The 19,671-nt window shown below is 36.5% G+C and overlaps 1 protein-coding gene across 1 annotated transcript in view; it reads right to left on the bottom strand.

The window, feature by feature from the left end:
• nckap1l (NCK associated protein 1 like) overlaps positions 1 to 16,007 on the bottom strand; it is a 23,387-nt gene extending 7,380 nt beyond the window's left edge. Inside the window, exons 1-24 of the mRNA XM_017408599.3 lie at positions 15,831 to 16,007; positions 14,558 to 14,668; positions 14,135 to 14,227; positions 13,517 to 13,573; positions 13,083 to 13,225; positions 11,988 to 12,078; positions 11,230 to 11,367; positions 10,640 to 10,688; positions 9,830 to 9,986; positions 9,251 to 9,307; positions 9,063 to 9,159; positions 8,793 to 8,902; positions 8,387 to 8,519; positions 8,108 to 8,189; positions 7,820 to 7,878; positions 7,582 to 7,727; positions 7,375 to 7,507; positions 6,298 to 6,417; positions 5,755 to 5,894; positions 4,554 to 4,685; positions 3,342 to 3,560; positions 2,927 to 3,057; positions 1,827 to 1,924; positions 430 to 523 (exon numbers count right to left, since the gene is read on the bottom strand). Of these exons, the coding sequence (XP_017264088.1) occupies positions 430 to 523; positions 1,827 to 1,924; positions 2,927 to 3,057; positions 3,342 to 3,560; positions 4,554 to 4,685; positions 5,755 to 5,894; positions 6,298 to 6,417; positions 7,375 to 7,507; positions 7,582 to 7,727; positions 7,820 to 7,878; positions 8,108 to 8,189; positions 8,387 to 8,519; positions 8,793 to 8,902; positions 9,063 to 9,159; positions 9,251 to 9,307; positions 9,830 to 9,986; positions 10,640 to 10,688; positions 11,230 to 11,367; positions 11,988 to 12,078; positions 13,083 to 13,225; positions 13,517 to 13,573; positions 14,135 to 14,227; positions 14,558 to 14,668; positions 15,831 to 15,920 (2,680 nt within the window). The 5' untranslated portion in view covers positions 15,921 to 16,007. The remainder of the gene's footprint in view (positions 1 to 429; positions 524 to 1,826; positions 1,925 to 2,926; positions 3,058 to 3,341; positions 3,561 to 4,553; positions 4,686 to 5,754; positions 5,895 to 6,297; positions 6,418 to 7,374; positions 7,508 to 7,581; positions 7,728 to 7,819; positions 7,879 to 8,107; positions 8,190 to 8,386; positions 8,520 to 8,792; positions 8,903 to 9,062; positions 9,160 to 9,250; positions 9,308 to 9,829; positions 9,987 to 10,639; positions 10,689 to 11,229; positions 11,368 to 11,987; positions 12,079 to 13,082; positions 13,226 to 13,516; positions 13,574 to 14,134; positions 14,228 to 14,557; positions 14,669 to 15,830) is intronic.
• Between the last annotated feature and the right edge of the window lie 3,664 nt (positions 16,008 to 19,671).

Genomic DNA, 19,671 nt, shown 5'->3' with positions numbered 1-19,671 from the left:
GTCAGGGCTTTTTTGCCCTGGGCTAGGGTTAGGGTCTCATCAGGGTTGAAGGGGTTAGGGCCTTTTGGCCCTGGGCTAGGGTTAGGGTCTCTTCAGGGTTGAAGGGGTTAGGGCCTTTTGGCCCTGGGCTAGGGTTAGGGTCTCTTCAGGGTTGAAGGGGTTAGGGCCTTTTTGCCCTGGGCTAGGGTCAGGGACTCCTCAGGGTTTAAGTACAAAAATGATTTTAGTAAAAGTATAAGAGATGTGTTTATTAGGCGTCACAATAACTATATTTCTTCAGTTTTGGTGATCTGATCTGTTTTTTGATCCACTTTCTTCAATGCACGTCCTCGTAGGTCCTTTTTCCCTATAACTTTTTTCAGCCTGTCACCTTTCGCTTCATATCTATTTCTGTTATCTTCTCCTCACATTCCTCTCACCACTTCTCACCTGTCAGCCTCTTTTTCAGGTTGGTCATTTCCTCGGGCTTGTCAAAGTAGTTTTTCATCTGTACCAGGATGTCCATGTTCTCAATCACCATTTTCTGTCAAAGAAAAGATGAAGTGAAATAAGTGATAAAATCCACCTTTAGCTGTGAGTCACAATAGAGAGGCCTTAACTGTGATAGTTTCAGATTCCTCATTTCAGTCTCGGGTGTAAAAATAATGTCCAGCAGAATTAAACGGTTTCTTGTTTGTAACAATTATTTTACAAAAGGACACAGGTTTTGCAGGTGTAATCAACAACAAGCTGAATCTAAATGTGAGCATTCCCTCATATTATGAGGAACTGAGTGAAATAAGGTCAATTTACTTTGACTCACCAGAGTGGATGATGAGGGAACTACTTAGTTTCACTGAGCTGATGGACTTAACCACATATTTGTCCTTATAAGTATTTTTTGTGGGCTGTTTCAGGAAATACGTATGAGAAGAAAAAAAAAACTATCAGCGTAACTTTAAACTCTAAGCTGATTAACTCCGAAGTGGAGCGCGATAAAAGTTTTCCATTTCAGAGCAGCTGATCAAAGTTGGTTTGATCAGTTGACTTAATTGCAGGTGTGGATGGTTGAGGGGGACGGGGGTTATCATTATTGAACTTTAGATACAGTAATAGCATTGTGTACTAAAAAGAAACACCACTATTTTAAATCACATTATGCAGCTCATATTTTTTTCTCTTGTTTTACTTTTGTTTTTTACTGATATAGAAGTATGACTTTGTAGTCAAAGTTAAAGCTGAATTATGAATGACAAGATGACAAGATGTCTCAGATCAGAGCTGGCAGCATTTAAAAAATCTTTACTGTAGTCAAAGACTTTTCAAATGACTGTGACAGAAATATACTATCATGGAAACTAATCACACATGACAAATTATTGTTGACTGATTAAAGCTTATGTGACTGTTCTTGATTACAACAGTAATGCAGGATTATTTTTTTCTTTTTTTACATTAGGTTAAATGCAGGGCAACTGGTTGACAACCTAAAAGTCTGTAAAGTTTTATTGTTTTAAACAAGGAAAATGTACATTTTATTCTGATTTGAAAATACCTCCTTGATATTTAATGTTTTTCTTTTTGGTCAAGCAAATTGTACTTGATTGCATTTTGAGGACTAACTGATCATCTATCTTAAAAAGGAAATTTATATGCAGACTAACCACTGTAGACCTTTGATATGAATCATATGAGTTAGGAAATTTTTACTTGGTGTGTCAGACAGATATTTCATTTTTAGTAAGAGCATGAAGTTAAGTTTGAAGTTAACTTGTCCATGAGCTTGCTAAGTTCACAATCGCAATGATAACTAAATGTGATTTGATGCTATTTGCATCATACTGTACCTTCAGTTCGCTGACTTGTGAGGTGATGTGCCACATCAGGTTCTCACCCAGAAACTTCAAGCCATATGGACCAATTAGTTCTGCCAGGGCCTGTAACTCTGTTCAGAAGTTGATTTAAAAAAACATTAATCACAGAGAACTCAATAAAGATGAATTCCAACTGAGCAGCTACAGTAAAGAGATGCGCTGTTTCTTTACAATGTGGTGTTTCTACGTGTACTCAAAGCTTAGTTTCACTCTCAAATGATTCCATTTGATTAGCTAGTAAAGTTCAATCAGTAAGTTTAGATCTTTCAGGCAGGCTGCCGTGTGAATGAAAATGGATGGATGAGAAAGTGTGTAGATTAGATTGAAGGTGGTTAATGGATTGGCCAATGATTCATTGTGAGGCGGGCAGATACCTCACTGAGGAGTAAATATAGACAGCGGGGATGACAATGTGTGGAGGCGATTACTGAAGTACAGCGGTCTTGTTATGGTGCAGCAATCGTGTTTGCTTGTGTATGCCTGAACTAAAGCATGCCATGGAGTAAATTTAGCCTTTAGAAGGAGATCCAATGCTGTTATGAGTTAGTGTGGAGGTGGAACTGGAAGCTGTGTGAAGCAGAGACAGAAGGGATGCTATAGCAGTTACAGTATATGGTAGAAACAGAAGAGTGGAGTGGATAATAAGCAACACTGAAGTTTATATAAGGCAGACAGTAAACGAATAAGCTGCAAGACAAGAGGTGTAAAATAAAAGACAGCACAACAACACCATTACAGGCTTCACATCCTCTAGGGTGGTAACGCTTTTTCTGTGTGAGCAGGACTGACAGAGACCTGCTAGTTATATTTTTGCAAACAATACTACAATATAATATTTCATGAACTTGTGGGTTTATGGAAATTAAACAAGAAAATTTGTGCACCTGGTAAATGTAGGAGTATGTCTTATCAAACTATAACAAAAGTCTGCTAGTGCTGATCAGCTTTCTGATTACATCTCAAACAAAAATATGATAACATTACCCATTAACTTCCTAACAATCAGCTTTTGTTGCCAGTTGAAATCTGTTTTTGTTGTTACTGCTCAATTTCATTCAAGCTCAGAAGCTGACCTGCTATGTCTGAGAACTCCTCTGCTCTGAAAGCTGGTTCATTTTCAGTCGTCTGGTTGACAAAGCACTGCTTTGTTGGACAGTGGATGATGAGGGAGCTGCTTGCCTGACGCAAAAGACCTTCCAGGTACCTAAAGGAGCAGAGTAGAATTTTAAGAAAGCAGAAAAGGTGTTGCTAACCTTTACAGCTAGGTTTGAATTAAAGAGCGCAATTAAAGGGACTGCTTCTCTATTAAAACCAGAGGGTCAGAAAACAGGGCAGAGAAAGTTCAAGAGGATGTACTTGTGAATGCACCAATGTTTTTTATTTTAAATGAATAAGTAATTCTGCTTCCCTTGGATTTCTGCATAATATTTTAGCTACAATTGTCCATTAGTGTGTATGTTTTTGAATGCGTGTGTATGTGACACACACCAGGTTGTGTAGAGGTGGGTAACAGTCTGCCCTCCGTGGGAGTCCAGTGGCTGTGTTTGCTGCAGCAGGATGCTCTTCACCAGCCGTGTAATGTCCACATTGATGTGGCTTGAGAGGTTGTGCAGGCTGGTTGTGTAGGTTCGTATTCCTGCCAGCAGGTCAGAGGGGCGTGCAATCTCCTGGGTGTTCTGGTTGTAATTAATCATTCTCACAATGATCCTGGAGAAACATGTATAAATACCATCACTTGTCACCAGGCTGACGGTGGTCAGATGGGACCTTAAAACTGGTTAAACGAGCCCTTTAGATCAGCTGCAGGGCTTCACTGCAGATTTATTTATGTTTTTCCTCAGGGCCCTTCACTCTTTCACTTTCTCTCTTGTATTTTATTTACAGTGTTGGCCACAGAGGGACCAATCTTTGCAAGAATGCTGCTGCTCAAGGAGACTAAATTTAATGTTACTGGGCAGATAATCATCAGAAAAGACAGTGAGACTAAACAAAACATATGCAAAGTAACACAAACTTGCCCTGGGACCAAACACTAGTCTAAACAGAAGTTAGCACTGAAATGACACAGAGCTAAAGAGTGAAATGATGGGTATTTGCTCAGATTTTTTTTCAGTAGCTCCAACACAGCATGACATGAAGGTGTCAGAATAAAAAGTAGACTTCATTATAGTGATGGAGAAGACACTGCACAAGAGCCAAGCTCCCCATGATTTGTTTGATCATAAAATGGGCAAAAAAATATTTGGAATCTAGAACAGTTTTAGCTATTAGCTTAAAATTATTTAATATGTCAGTGTGCTGTCACATTCTTGTCATAGTGACTGGGCACTTTATTTCTAAAGCTTTCTGTTTATCATAAAGGTCAACTGGCTGAATGGTATGTCTGGAAGTCAAGAGCAAAACTGCAAAAATACAAAAATAGGATTACAGTAGTATCTACAAGTAATGATAATGTAATGATTTGTGTTGTAATAGATGTGACATTGCATAGACAGTATGTCACTTCTGGAATAAAAGCAAACACTCTTGTTGATGCTGATTTTGAATAGTTGTCATTCATGATTGTATCACATGTGTATCCACAGGATGAAAGAATAAAAATCTGGGGGTTTAATTACTGAATTACATGTTCAAGTGTCATTATATGATCAACATCATTCAGCTAAATATAACACATGCCCAACGCCTTTTATAGCTTACTCAGACAGGCGGATCTCCAGCTGAGAAAGGAGGAACTCTGTTGGCGTGATAATGTGGTTGAAGATGATCAAGTCACTGCAGAGACTGTAGGAGGAGCAGAGCTCTGTCAGCAGCAGATGCAACTTGTCCATGCTAGAAGACAGAGAGAGACAAAGGGAGGACAAAGCAAATCTTTAAGAACCTTGAGCAAATATTTTGAAAGTGACTTCAGTACAGATGTTTTGTCTTGCACAAATAAAGTAAAGAAGACACCAGAGAACTGAAGGCAACTGAGAGGGGAGGAAACATGAGAGGAGAAAAAGAGACGGGATTACGATTCTTCAGACTTTATTAGGGAGCTGTGCTGCTGTATAGAAAATGATCAAACTAAAAATACAAAAATAAAATGTGCTACGTGTTGAATGAGCTTTTCCATAATGGTCAAAAAGGTGTTTTGTTTCTAACTTTAATTGGCTTGATTAAGTACGTGTAAACCTTGACAGAGTCAACTTGAAGTATTATAAACTTCAAAATTACTCATACTTTAGTGGAAAATGAACTTATTTTATAATGACTCAAGCAACAGAAATGTCACAATAGAAACATGGGGGCTCCTAAAATAAGAAAAATTAAATACCCTCTCTACAACCAGAGTTGTTTGTCACTAACCTTTTATTGTTTAATCATTTATATATTGTTTTAAAAACCAAACTACAGATGAGAGAATTCATAACATCTGAATATATAAATGTATTATAGTTACAAAGACTAAAGAATTTATAATTTCATAAATGTATGCATTAACCATATTAAATTTCACTTCTGTCTCTTTACAATACATCCCTAAGTGCTGTGTACTGGAACTTGTAAACTTATCATAAAGCTGACATAATCCGTTTTTAAGAAAAAGTAATAATGCATAGTGTATTATTTTATACCTTAAATCTAAGCAGAGTTTAAAAGTGGTTTTCTGAGTATAAAATAAAGTAGCTGCCAAGTTGAACTAAAGTGTTTTTCACTGTGCAGACCAATGGAGTGTTGTTTGATTTTTTTTTTTTTAATTTGAAAATTATTTTGATAATGCTGCAAATATCTATAAATTGTGGATGTATCACTTATTCTCAAATACAGTAAAGACTGAATAATTATCACATGTCAGATGGTGTGTGACAAATCGAGAGAAAGCATTGTTGTAATTTAGGAAAAACAAAGACAAACTGACTTGGTGACCACGACTCGGTCTTTTCTCAGGCTCTCAGCACCGGGCTTCTCCTTTTGGACCTCTCCTTTTTTTGGGACTGGTTTCTTTTGTTTTCTGTGGCGAGCAGCACTGATGGTCTCAGCGCAGTGCTTAGGCAGCAACTACGGGGTTATCCAGGAATTAATGGGCACAACGAAGAAGAGAAGTAAAAAACACACAAACAAAAAAAGAAAAGAAAAATAAGGTAAGATAGTCAAACCCATAAGCAAATCATGCAAAACATCTTCACTAAACAACATCCAAGTTTTTCCTTCACATTGCTGTAATTGCATTGAAAGTGCAGCTTTGTAGTATTTAACTATAAACTGGAGAAATAACACTGCTAAACCATCTGCTCCAAGTTTTAGACTTGTCTTATCATTTTATTCAAATTTCTCCTCACTGCCTCCAGCTAAATACACTGAAACCGAGGCTGGTCTGATTATTTCTGGATATAGGTGCTGTCAGAATCCCACTTTGCTGGGTAATTAGTTTTCTGAAACTTGAAATAGACTCAGACTCCACCTGGTCATTGAGATTGCGCTGCTCAGCACATATCTCCAACATAACACCGCTGGTCTGCTTGGCTATCTGCTCCAGGAAGGTCACACACAGGCGCAGACTCCGCTTCTCCAATATGTCCGACTGTTCACACAAAACAAAACACACACAAAACAAGAGTAACAATCAGGAGGATTCTAAAAATAGAGAGGCATTTCATTTTTATTGATCTGTTAGAAAATTAATTGATTTAATAATCAAAATGCCTGGCAGAAGTTGCAAACAAGTAACAAAAAACAGGTGTGCATTCTTCAGTACAACCTTAAAAGATTTGTAAAATAAAGACCTAGCATTTCTAGAAAGACTGCATATCATCCTCCACCTTTCATGACAGTTTTAGACTAAGATTGCCTTATCTTATGACGACTAAGGAGCTTGAAAACCTTGAAAACAAAATTATGCACAATCTCATGAAATATTGCAATATCTCTGTGATTTTGCATGATCTGTTAGCCATTGGAGTATGTATTGTGAATGACTGTCACTACACCAAATTTTATCCCAATATCTGTAAAACTGGTAAATTTAAAACCATTTTTGTGGAAAGGTTGATGAGCTGTGTTGGCCATGTTGAATTTGAATGGCTCTGAAAGCTAATCGGTTCTAGGTTTTATAATTACTTTCTGAATTTCATTGAAATCCCTCCAGTAGTTCATGAGATATTTTTCTAACGAACAGGGTTGCCTCCAACAGTTAATGCTAAGGTTTTGCTCACAGCCACGTGTTTTGTGCTTTCTAAGGTCAGTTGGCTGCAGAAACCATCTTGAATTGGGTAGATTCCAAAGGTTAACCAATTGTAGATGCACATCCAATGATTACTTTCTGAAAGTTTCATTAAAATTTGTTCAGTGATCCGTGAGATATTTTGCTAACGGTTCAGACAAACAAACACACACACAGACAGGAGCAAGAAGATAATTGTTCTGCCTTCACCTTCCGCAGCAGGCAATAATACAACTTTAAGTGGAGTGTAACTAATGTCCTCCCCTCTAGTTCAAGCTGGTGAGTTTGAATTTGAATAAAAAACAACTGAACACTGACCTCTTCTGGACAGAGAGGGTGTCCACAATGACTGAAGTGAGAACAGACCGAAGGGAAGGACATCATGTAACGCTTCATAGTCATTTCCTCACTGCTCTGACTAAACATCTTCTCAAAGACACGCGGGTAGAAACTGGAGAAAACAGGACAATCAGTCACTGAAGATGCAAGAAAAGTTTTGCAATGAACAGAAAAGAAGGGACTGACCAGAGAATGGACAGCTCAGATGTCTCATGGAGCATTTCTTCCAAGCTGTCTACCATTCTGGTGTGAAACTGGATCAGGTTCATCACTTTTGCCAAGTCTGGATACTCTTTCAGTGGAAGAGGGGCCTTATTCACACTTGTGTAGGCCTAAACAAAAAGCAATCACAAGTAAAAAGTAAATTATACCCTTGTGTTTTAACTCTATTTCCCATCTTCTGATGTAAAATGAAGATACAAACCTGTAATCTTAGCCAGTCCATTCTCTGTGCTCTGAAATCAAATTCCTCTTTGTTTTCCACTACAGAGAAAAGGCATTTATTAGTAGTACAATCTGATATGTTTTCACTTTAAAGGTATTCATTGCAACGTATGAAATGATTTGGTTTGGTCATAGCAACTTTACATTGCATGATAAACTTGTCCCTCTTGCAAAGGATTGTTTTTTTCTCCATAATATGATAAAAAAAAAGTCCAAATCTACTAAACAGCTAAAACTCTTTACATCTCCAGGATTTTGTTGTGATTACCTTGTTTAATGGAGAGAGCAGAAAGAGTTGAGACAAAAGAGCTCATCAGAACCGATTCCTCTTCTGGACAAACATACATGTTCTGAAGTAGAGGAAAAGAGTTGTGTTTACTGCTGTTAATGTAAACCAGATGTGGATCTACTGATGCATTCAGCATTATTTATCTTCATAACCACTAAGAGAACAACAAAGAAGTCAAAAGTACACATACAGTAGACGCTTCAGGATTTCAGTGAGTGATACAGTTTGCAGAAACACATTCTTATTTTTTGGGGGTACCTGTATGGTGTCGTTGAGCACCAAGGCATCAAACTGCGCCAGGTACTGAACATGGTAGCGCTGAACTACATGACTGTACTTTTTCATTAGTTCTCTTAACTTCTCCATGTAGAACAACAGTTCTGCCATCTGACTGGAAAAGAAAACAGAAAAAAATAACATAAGTATCAGGCTCAGAATCCCTATTCTTGTTGCTTTTTTGCATGATTTTTGCACAGTTTAAGATGACACGAGCTCTTTGCAGCTGTTACTTATTGAAAACAAAATGTTTTCAGGTAGTTTTGCCCCATTTATTTCAGTGGCACTGCCTCCTGTGTGACTGAAATTCAACTCCCTGCTGTAAGAATTTTGCACATTTGTATGACCGTGACAAGGGCATTCCATGGTTAACTTCTAGAGGACCTACTTGTCGTTGTAGTCCTCTGGTGTCTTGATCTTTGGCATGTTTTCAGAGTGCCTGACGAGCCACAGGACCTCGTCACGGGAAAAAGACAACGCCATGAAGACAAATAGAGCCTTTGGGATTTGATTGGCCCAGAGAAGAAAAAGGAAAGAACAACAATAAGGAAAATGAAACATTTCCTGGATGGAAATAGGATCAACTTGAATAAACTGCAGCTTTAATGAAATACATAAATTCCTCCAGTGCTTTTTGACCTTCCCACGGTTTTTCTACCTTTGGTCCCAGAAGTCCAGGTTCATCCTCAAGGACTTTACAAAGTTCCTTCAGTGCTACTCTCAGGAAATGCCTCTTCTCTCTGTGCAAAGCTCCACTGGAAACAGATAAAAAAAAAAAGGGTTTTAACCGCACATTTCAAGATACCTTCAATTTACTGAATATTTAAAGAATTAAAGTAATTTTACCAGTTGACCAAAGTATGCTCACGACATTCTTTAATGTCTGCAATGCGCTTGCTGTATCTGATAATAAAAATTAAAAAAAGATTACAGAAACAAAAATATTTATGCTTAGATTATTGTCAGTAACTGAAGACTGTCAGTGTTTTAGATTTGTTTTTGTTCCTCCTGTTCTTATAATCTCATGGAAAGTTTCTATGAAGAGCTGCATCACTCCTGAACTGCAATCAATAATAATCTGTCATCATGAATCCATAAATCATGTCACACTATTCACTTTAAACAAACTTTTATTGCTTTCCTTCTCTTCCAAAGTTTTGTTGTTTTGTACTCCAACATTACAGTTCAGTTTGCTGATTCTTAAATCCTGGGGGAAGTGTTTTTCTTCTACAGTCATTTTCTTTTACAGCAAATGGACCTGGCTATAGCTGCACACTCAGTAATGTGACAGATTGTTGCATTTATGATACCTCTTTAAATCATGTAAACCATTTTTTGCAATTTTCTTGTATTTACAGACTTCCTGTTGGGTGTCATCCACAGTCAGTGCGGACAGAATAGAGTGCTTAAGGAAATGTATCGTACCCCTTGAATGTGTCCAAGAGGTCCTCGGAGACCTTGTGTATGTTGAGGACTTCGTCTCTGGTGAGGGTGAGGTAGAGGCCACTCCGCAGAGCCATCTTCCACAGCTCCTGGGAAGCCTGGTTTGTATTCAGACTGCTGTGGCACAACAGGAAGCCGACTGCAGGGAGGAATGTTAGATACAGGCATGATACGATCTAAAGACCAGGAAGCAATGCTGTTTGTTGCTATAATAATTATAATAATTAATCAACTTGGAGGTAGCATTTTTTCTTCCTCTCTTTTCTTTCATTCTCTTGCAAAAATGTAAAGTCTGAATAGTTTATTATTATTATTATTATTATTATTATTATTATTATTATTATTATTATTATTATTATTATTATTATTATTATTAAATACAGTTGCTGATATGTAATGAGCTAAAAATTGTATAAATGCAAAAAATAATTTTATGTATCCAAAATATCCAGTGGTCAAACAGAAATTTATTAATAGATTCTGTTTATTTCTTTGAAAGTAATTGGATGTAGTCAAGAATCAGATGAGTGTGTAAAATTAAATGGTAAACATAATTCAGTAAATAAAAGGATTCACTGCATACTTTAGTTTAAAGAATCAAATATTCTCACATCAAATGGAACAAACCAAAGTGAGCTTTTGAATCATCTGTGTTAACATTGCACCTATTTTCTGAACTTGTTCTACTCATTTCAAAAGCCATTAAATTTGTGATTTGTGTCAGGTTATGCGTTTAGCACTACTGCTAATGTTTTGTTTTTACACCAAAGATTAAGAACAGGAATTACTTACTAATGATCCAACGCTCCATCACATCCATTGGCAGGTATTCACACATTATCTGCAGTGGAGAACAAGCTTATTAATCATGGATATTATTTAGCTGCTAATTACAAGTATTTACAGCAGGTATTATGTTATTTTCCTTTCTGCTTTGATGCTACAGGGTAACAAATCTGATTGTGTGTTAAAATATTTGCACAGAGTTAAAAAAAAGTTTCAGACTTTCATGTATTTTTTAAACAACTTGAACATGAGTGTAAAAAGCAGATAATATTCAAATAAAAACCTTTAAAAGATTTTAAGAGAGTCTGAAAACTGCTGCTCAAACTTACAATTTAAAGAAAGTCTAGCTTCTTGGAAGCAAAATATAAGGAAATGACCAGTTGCTATAAGTTTTTGCACAGTGCTGCATCTGATTGTAAAATACAGTTTATTTATTTCTTCAACTAGCAGTGAAAGTTGAGAGATTAGAAGTATTTTAACAATATATGGTAACTGGTGTGAAACAATAACGCTGTTAATGTCATCTTATTCTCTCCACTCCTTCCTCCCACTGACAGAGGGGCGGGGGCAGAAAGGTGACTGGGGGGGTGACTCACAGTGTCGCACAGGGCTGGGTCCAGCATGGCAGCCGGAGTGCTGAGCAGGCTGAGGAGCTGGGCGCTCCGCCACTGCTCTGCTGGCAGGTTCCTGCGTGGGTACACCATCTTCAGAGAAAGCAACGCTGCTGTCACAGACTGAGATCAGGACAAAAGAAGAACAAACAATGAGAAAGGGGATTTTTCTGTTTAAAAATACGTAGTTCAGAGATTAAGAGAGTGAAAAATTGCAAAACAGAAATTTGTTTTGTTGACACACAGATGTTTTTTTTTTTTTGCTAAATCACAAGAGAGTTAAAGAGTGTTAAAAACAAAAAAAGAAAGAGACTGTACAACTGCGTTATCAACCAGCAGTACATGTGATGCAATTAGTTGTTTCCAGGCAACACAGCACAACATCAAATGCTTTGTTTTCAACTTTCCAACAATTTGCAAGTTTATCTTTTAAAAAGAATTTGTACAGCAACTAAATACAATTCTGCTTGCAGTTAATAAACTCATATTCAGTTTACTTTATTATTTTTGCAGGCAGTCTTACCTATCTGCAAGCTGCAAAACACATTTAAAATGCTAAATCACTAATATAAATGAAATAGAAATAATACAAAAATATCAAGGTTTTGTAATAATAGTCTGGGGGTAAATCGTTGTGCATAAGTGAAAGGTATTGAATTTTATAGTGAACGATGTTAAACTCACCATCCTAAAGAGCGGTTAAAACTTGAACTGTTACACATTTTACTGAAGGTTAAATTTACCCTTGTGTGAGGACCGAACTCCTCAGTGAGCTTCTTCCATGGGTGTTCGTACTCCAGAAACATCTGCCCAAGCCGAGGGTAGGAGGGGTCACTGCAGATAATGTTGCAACATAAAGAGAAGAAGAAGGGGGAAAAAAACAAAAAACGGAAGTACGTCTTGATGCAGTAACTTAATGCAGCTCTACTTAACAAAGAGCTTTTAAAAGCTGTTTTGGGGGGATTTGAGCATTCATTTGGATGGTTGAAACTGAAGACCTGAGGCTCCAATAAGGCAGGCTGTGTGTGGTCCTTCTCAACTTTGCACACCAAGTGTAAATTGTATGCGTTTTGGGCTCATTACCCAAGTTCCAAATTAAGATAAACTTCCTGCCAGTTCAGTTTGGGCTGGTTAAGCAAATAATGAGCAAACTCAAAAACCACTTGGTGTTTTAAAAACATGGAACTGAGTTGATGAGGGCTGCAATAAATGATGATGGTCAGATAACACAAAATGACAAATTATGGCACATAATGATGGTGTTTTGCCTACACATAACAAACTTGGCATTTTGCTTTTGGAATATTATTACTAGTAAAAAGTGAATCAAAAAATTCATCTGCGCCTTCATTCACTGACTTCACAGTTGTGAAACAGTTCCTTAAAGCCAAATAATATAATGGATTTAGTATTTTAAGCATTGCTATCCAGTTTCAGGCCAAACATTTTTAATAAACTTCCAAAATCAATCGTTACTGTGTCAAAAGATGTAACTTATTTGTGGAGTTTAGGAAAGAATACCAATTAGTTAAGGATTAGAGAAATCTAATACTCAAGGGTAAAATATATATATTTTTTTTTTACACCAGCATTACTTTAGTGATTTCAGTGTGTTAGGTCAAGATTTTGCTTCTTTCTTAATGGCTTTAGGGAATAAAAAAAAAATTCAGGGATCAAAACTAATGGTTCAAAACCACCATATGTGAAGCTAAAATACATTCTTTGCTCAACACCACCATTACTTTAAAAGTAATACTCTCCTGCAAAATCGATCAACTCATGACATCATGTTTGGAAGGACGACGAGCTCATCCGGTTAGTGTTTGACATTTTCCTACCTGCATCCGTTGGTCATCTCATGAGCACAGTTAAACATTCCCACCAAGGCCTTCTTGTCATCGATGCGAGCGAGCGTGATGATAACAGACGCGTAGGTGATGATCAGGTCCAGGTAGTTTTTGGTGAAGTCAAAATTGAAAGTCTGAAATTGAAATGTGAGTACAGTTAGCTTGCAGCCACTTTTGAAACTTCCCCAAACACAACAGATGCACTTTTCTTTGCATGCAGACCAGAGTAAATATTTTTAATGAACTTGGCTTCAAAAAGCAGAAGGTGTTGTGACTACAACATTTAAGAAGAACACTATCATATTCAAAATGCATTGCAGGATTTTGGAGTAAACAATGTAGCTCCAGAAGAATGACAGATTATCAGCAGGTTTATGAGTTTTCCTTGATATGCAAAAAGGGAAAGCAACAAAATAGGTACTTACAATATCAAAGAAGCACTGACAGGCATCTATAGTGTTCAGTAACTCATACACATGGTCCTGAAAGGAAAACAAATTATATTTGAGAACAAAGACTCAGCAATTAAGTAGTACCACAATCATGTCTGGCCTTGTATCTTTTAAATAGAATTCTTGATAATCAGTGACCATTTGTGTATTTATAAGTGTTTTTAATGAGGTATTTTCAAGTTTTCAAAGAATGTCTTGGCCTGGCTGTGACCTCAATCAGGAAAATGCAAAAATATGAAAGGACCTATAAACAATTCCAACTAGCTACCCAGTTGATTAGAGTATGATTAATTATTTTCATAGAAAATGTCACAGAAACAAATATGCATGTAAATGCATTGACATAAAAAAGTTTAGAATAAACAGTGACCAGACAGGAGGAAAAAAACTACTATGTTTATTGACAGATTTTTTTTTTTTTCATAATGCAACTTTTCATCATTATACGGGGAGTTTTATGTTTCATCAGCATGTTCAGGATTGTTTCCAAAGCATGTCCAATAAAAAGTCTCTAAATATTGACCCATAAAATTTTGGCTGACAAAACACAAGAAAAAAAGGGAAAAACGTAAACAAATAAAAAATAATCACCCTAAACTCTATGACATCCAGAAACGAGTCGTAGTAGCTGCTTGTGGCTCCGAGCACCTCAGATTTCTGTCGTTGGATGCTCGTCAGATTTTGCTGCAACAAACAACAATAAAAATATCACTGGTTGGTGTAAATAACTGAGATGATTGTGTCCACTTAGCATATACTGTAAATGGGTCAGTCAAGGTGCAAAAAGTGGGCATAGACGATGGATGGATGGATGGATGGATGGATGGATGGATGGATGGATGGATGGATGGATGGATGGATTAAAAATCTGATAAATTTGATGTCATAAAATGTTTTTAAATCCATTTGGTAACAATAATGTAACTGTTGTGATCATAAGCAGAGCCTACAAAAACAGAAAAAAGAATGGTGAGTAAATTAATCCATCTCGGACAAAGACAGCTTCATGCTTACAATGTTTCCTCTGAAGTCAATATTGGGAAACTTCTTGTTGATGTACTTGATTGCAGGTTCCAGCACTTTATCGGTGAGGAATTTCGGCCGCAGTTTTGGATCTGAACAGATCTAGAACAGAGGTAACAACAGGATGAAGATCATAAGAACCAAAATGTTTTTATTTCTAGGCTTTATTTGTTTCTGCACTGATTTAATTGCCAGCATAATGACCATCTTTTGTTTATAATCTATGCTCACATGCTCAAATAGGTTGTAGACAGTTGTACTTTTTGCTTTGTAAATGTAAACTTTTAGATGGTTTCCAATTTCAATGCATTTTTATTATTTATAATCACCAAAATGTGTTCAGTGCACCCGAAAGGTTTGATTGTTAGAACCAGAAAGGAGCACATAATTAATTTAAAGAACTTTCAAAATAAAAAGGAATATTTGATTTACTGTATGTCTTGTAAAACAATAAGTTATAACATTAAATTATCATCTCACCTCCCTAATTAAATTAATCAGTTCATGTTAACATTTGCTAATGATAAAACACACAAATATGGTCACTTATTGTGCAGACGATAATGATGGTCGGTGCAAAGTGTCTTACGTTGTAATAATTTTACGAATATAATGTGAGCTCATTTTACAGTTCAGCCTCACAGCAGTGGGTGTCACAGCTTTCAGTTCAGAATAACTGAAGTTTTAGTCGACAGACACCACAGGCTGACTTCCTGTTTGCACTTCCTCTTTGGAGAAATACGTTTAGTTGCAGTTTGGAGGCAGAACTGCTCACAGTGCAAAACCAGTAGACATAAATAAGTGCAAACGAACAGCACAAAGCTTCTCTTAGATGGTCCTATTGTTGTAGTCGAAGTTGAATGACGGTAGGCTGAGAGTTTGTTTAATAAACTGCAGTTTTACTCATGAATCTTGGTCCGTACTCTGTGTCTTTATGTGTTAAAATGTAGTCTAATGTAACGTTCACCTTTATACATCATTTCTCTTTGTACTGTAAAATAAAAAAGCAAATTTCAATGGTACTTAATGTACCAAAACCTTGATTGAAGCAAAAAACAAAGAGGCAGCTACTAAACAACAATATCTTTAAATTATTTGACTTATACAAGAACATGTTTTGATAAATATATATATATATTTTTACTTTTTTGTATTTAAAGTGAGTTTATCCAGATACAATTGTTTTATTTATATCTCTTAAAATAAAAGAAGTTCCTCGTTTCTTGTTTCTATTTGCCGGTCAAATGTTCCTCTTTCCTCTCACCTTCTTAATGTAGTTCATACGTATCAGCACCCCAGTGCCCCTCTCATTGAGGATGGTGAGTTTTTCAGCCAGTTTCTGCTGGTAGTCCATGGCTGCAAGTCAAACTACACCTCCCGCTCCGTTCGAACCCTGGCCTCCTGGTTCTGCGAACCCTCAGAAACAAGTGCACCCAGAGCCTCACCCTGTCACCCTGTCACATGGGGCTCATGGGTGGAGCTGGAGCCACTGTGTGAAACACTGTGACTAAAAAAAGGAAGACAAGTCACTGCTGTGCAAAAAGGTCACAACTGAATCATTCATTTTATATTTGTCAAATAAAATAAAAATGAAATAACCTAAAGCCTCCACATGATTTTATGCTGGAGTGAAACACACTTAATCAGACTATTGTTATATAAATGTATCTCACAGTCATTCTTTCTTACTGCTAAATATATTCAGTTTGATACTTCCTTTTTTTTTCTTTAAATAAAAAAGGCAGATGTTTAAAAAAACGGCTGACGAGCTCAATCTACACTGAGGATCACTGTGTATTTAGGATTCTAATCAATTAATAGTGAAGTATTTTGCTGTAAAATTATAAGCATCATGAAACAGGTTCAAGAATGAGAATTAAAATGGTGAAAAGAAAAAAAAAACATTTTTCTCCTTTTAACCACAAAGTGGCAGCATTTACCAACTGAAGAACAAACAGGGATCAAGTCAAAGACAAACCTTAAGTCATTATTACAAATAAATAATAAGATACAACAGAAAAGTATAAACAACTGTACTTACAGAGAAGGGAACCCCTCTTTAGTGCCGATACAAAAGTAACTTAATGATAGCTGTATCTGGAAAATTTGGTAAAAATATATAGTAGCTATATACGTAAACAAATTTAGTTTTTCAAAACCTGACCAGATACAGGCCTTGGTTTGCATGACTTGTTGTAATGTTTTGTTTATTGTTTCTTTTTGTTTCTTTACCCATTAGAGAGATCCTAACAAGGTAATTTCAAAATAGCCTACTGTCTATAGTTTTTAAAACCCTAATTTTAATCTTCAATGCTCGTTCTGAAATTTATCTCCCAATTATTCCAGCTTCACCTGGTCCCTGGACAGAATGATCGTAGTTGTACTTGATGCTGATATTGCAACTGGTCTTGTCCAAAAAAGGTACCAGTTTTAATCAGGAAAACTAAGAAATATTTCAAGACAGAAAGATTTGAATGGTTGTCCTACAACACAGTAGTCCTGTTGACTTTTTACACAGCACCACTTAAACATTCAGATGAAATCAGGCTTTGAGTTTTAGGTGCAAAAAGAGCCTCCCACATACCTAAAATCACTTCTAAATTACTCAGACTTAAGACTTTGCCGTGTAAACTAGAAAATCCCAAAGTTATTTAGCAACCAGGTGTTGTTTTCTGTTTCTGCCACAAGACTCCCATTACTGCTGCAGGAACTTTGCAACAAATTAGGTGGACAGTAAACTGAAGAGTGCAGAGAAGAACAGCAGTTTCTTGATAAGACTCACTAAACAACCAACCACAAGGAGCAGAACATAGAAAATAAATAAATAAAAAGAAGCCTGTCTGATGTTAAGTGGAGAGAAAAGAAATAGTCTGTTTATTATTTCCATCCTGGCAGAAGCTGAGAGTGCGGCGGTCATGTTAACAAGGCTGTCAAAAGGAAGCAGACAGGAAGCAGTGGATGTGGGAGGAGGAGCAGATGATGGAGCTGTTATTCCATGTGATTAAAAATAGATTATTACCTGGCTAATAACTAAACAGAGACAGGCTGTTAAACCTCGTGATTTCATTAAACAACTCGATTTTCAAGTTGGTTGTTCTACAGCAGAAGCAGCATTTGGACAAAGATAAAACATTATAGCAAAAAATGTTAGTTATTCGGTTGATGATCTTAAAAAAAATGAGATTATGCTGCTGTAAAACTGTAATGAGTTAACATTCAAAAAGCTTAATGTGGACAAAATCAACTCATGGTCCTGAATATTATAGAATAAACTGAATAATATCTATCATTTGCTTTTTCTTTTTTTTTCCACAGTTAATTTCAAGTACTATTTGCAGGTCTAATTTAAACTCAGTGTGAACCATAAGTCTGGAAATATTGATTCAAATGAAATCTTTGTACATTTACAGTTGTGTGCATTAGGAGACGTAGAATAACTGGAACACAATCTGTTATGGTAATGATAGAGGAAGTGCTCCCAGCTCCGGCTGCAGCCCAGATGTCAGAGTAGAAAGATGGCAGAACACGTGGTTTGTCTAATAAATACAACGTGGGCAGATTACCGTCTGCTCTGAGGGTTCTGGATGGGAAAATCTGGTTGCACACCTATTTGAATTTCTAAGTGTTTCCCAAAGTCGTGTTAAACTTGATTTTTTAACCTAAAAAAGCCATGACAATAAAAGGATGTTCAGAAACTAAACAGGTGTTCCACTCAGAAGTTGTAGTTTCGTCTATGTGGTTTTGGCAAATGTATTTTAGTTGTCTATTATTAGGTTATACTAATATTGCTATATTGGCAAGCCACTATTTAACGTATTAAGTAAAGTTTTACAAGTCAGAAGACTTTCTGAAACCCAGCTACAAAGGTCTGTTTATCAAACCTTTACACTTTTTGTTATAATCTGTATTTAATTCATTTGGTCCAAGTTAGGGAGTCAATTGTAAACAATAACAATAACAACAATGTGTGAGGTCATTATTGAACACTGTTTGTGGGCTACTTTTTGGAAACTTCTACTTCACTTCAAAGTGATAAATAAGTTAACTTCTTATACAAAGAACAGATATTGGCAGGAGAAAGTGATTATACAGTAGTTATGTGCAGGTTAGCTTCAGGTTGTGCCTGGAATAATATCTCTTATTCCACATTTCTATGCTCTGGCACGTCACTGTCCTCGCTTTGTTGGCTGGCAGCCTCCTCAGCCGTTTGTCATACAGCCCTTCCTCCATAGCAACGAGTCTGTAGTCTTTCACAGATCGTTGAAGGTTTCTCCTGATCTTCAGGAACAACTCAGTCACATTTCAGCACCTTACAGACAAAATATTTTACAAAACCTGAGTACTGTTCAGTGGCTGCTGACTCTTTGTGGGTTAACATTTACAAACCAGCTAAGCTCTTTTTTTTGTCACTAACTTGTTTAGTTGAAAAAAATCCATAACTTCTTAAAATTGTTATATGTAAAAACTGTAAAAGGGGAAAGATGGAGCACAACCTCTGAATCCACTTAATAACAGCCTGACTGATGACTAAAATCAAGTTGCCATAAATTACTAACCCAGATAGGAATTTTAAACTTAAAATTTCTTTTTCTTTTTTTGTTTGTCAAACTAACTCAAAATAATAAACTGAAATAACAAACATTACACTCAGAGTTTGAGACTTGGTAACCCTGAATTCTCAATCAAACATGAGAAAAATAACTTTATATAAAATAATTGTGCTGATAGGGGTTTCTACTTGACACATCTTTTAGTGTCAGGCAGATTTCGTATAAAGACATGCATACATGGCTGCTTTGTTTTCTATATGAATGAGCCCATCTGTCAGGTTTGTAATTATGTCTGTCTAGAAGATGGAGCATTCTTTAAATAAAACTGGAGTAGATATGGCCTGTGGCTAGGACACACACCACTGAAACTAATTACACACCTAAATGGTAAAAAGTCTGGAGGAGTTGAAAGAGACGACATTCTTCCTTGGCACGTTGGGACATGGCACGGAGACAGAAAGAAAAGCAGCAGAAGAAGATAATCCGTGCAATAAGTCTAAAGAAAACAGTTAAATATCCACAAGCACAATATGCAGTATTAAAGATTAATGCTTT

This window comes from Kryptolebias marmoratus, linkage group LG4 (assembly GCF_001649575.2).
Source record: "Kryptolebias marmoratus isolate JLee-2015 linkage group LG4, ASM164957v2, whole genome shotgun sequence".
Lineage (NCBI taxonomy): Eukaryota > Metazoa > Chordata > Actinopteri > Cyprinodontiformes > Rivulidae > Kryptolebias > Kryptolebias marmoratus.
The sequence above is the reverse complement of the archived record's forward strand: the minus strand, read 5'-3'. Positions and strand labels throughout refer to the sequence as shown.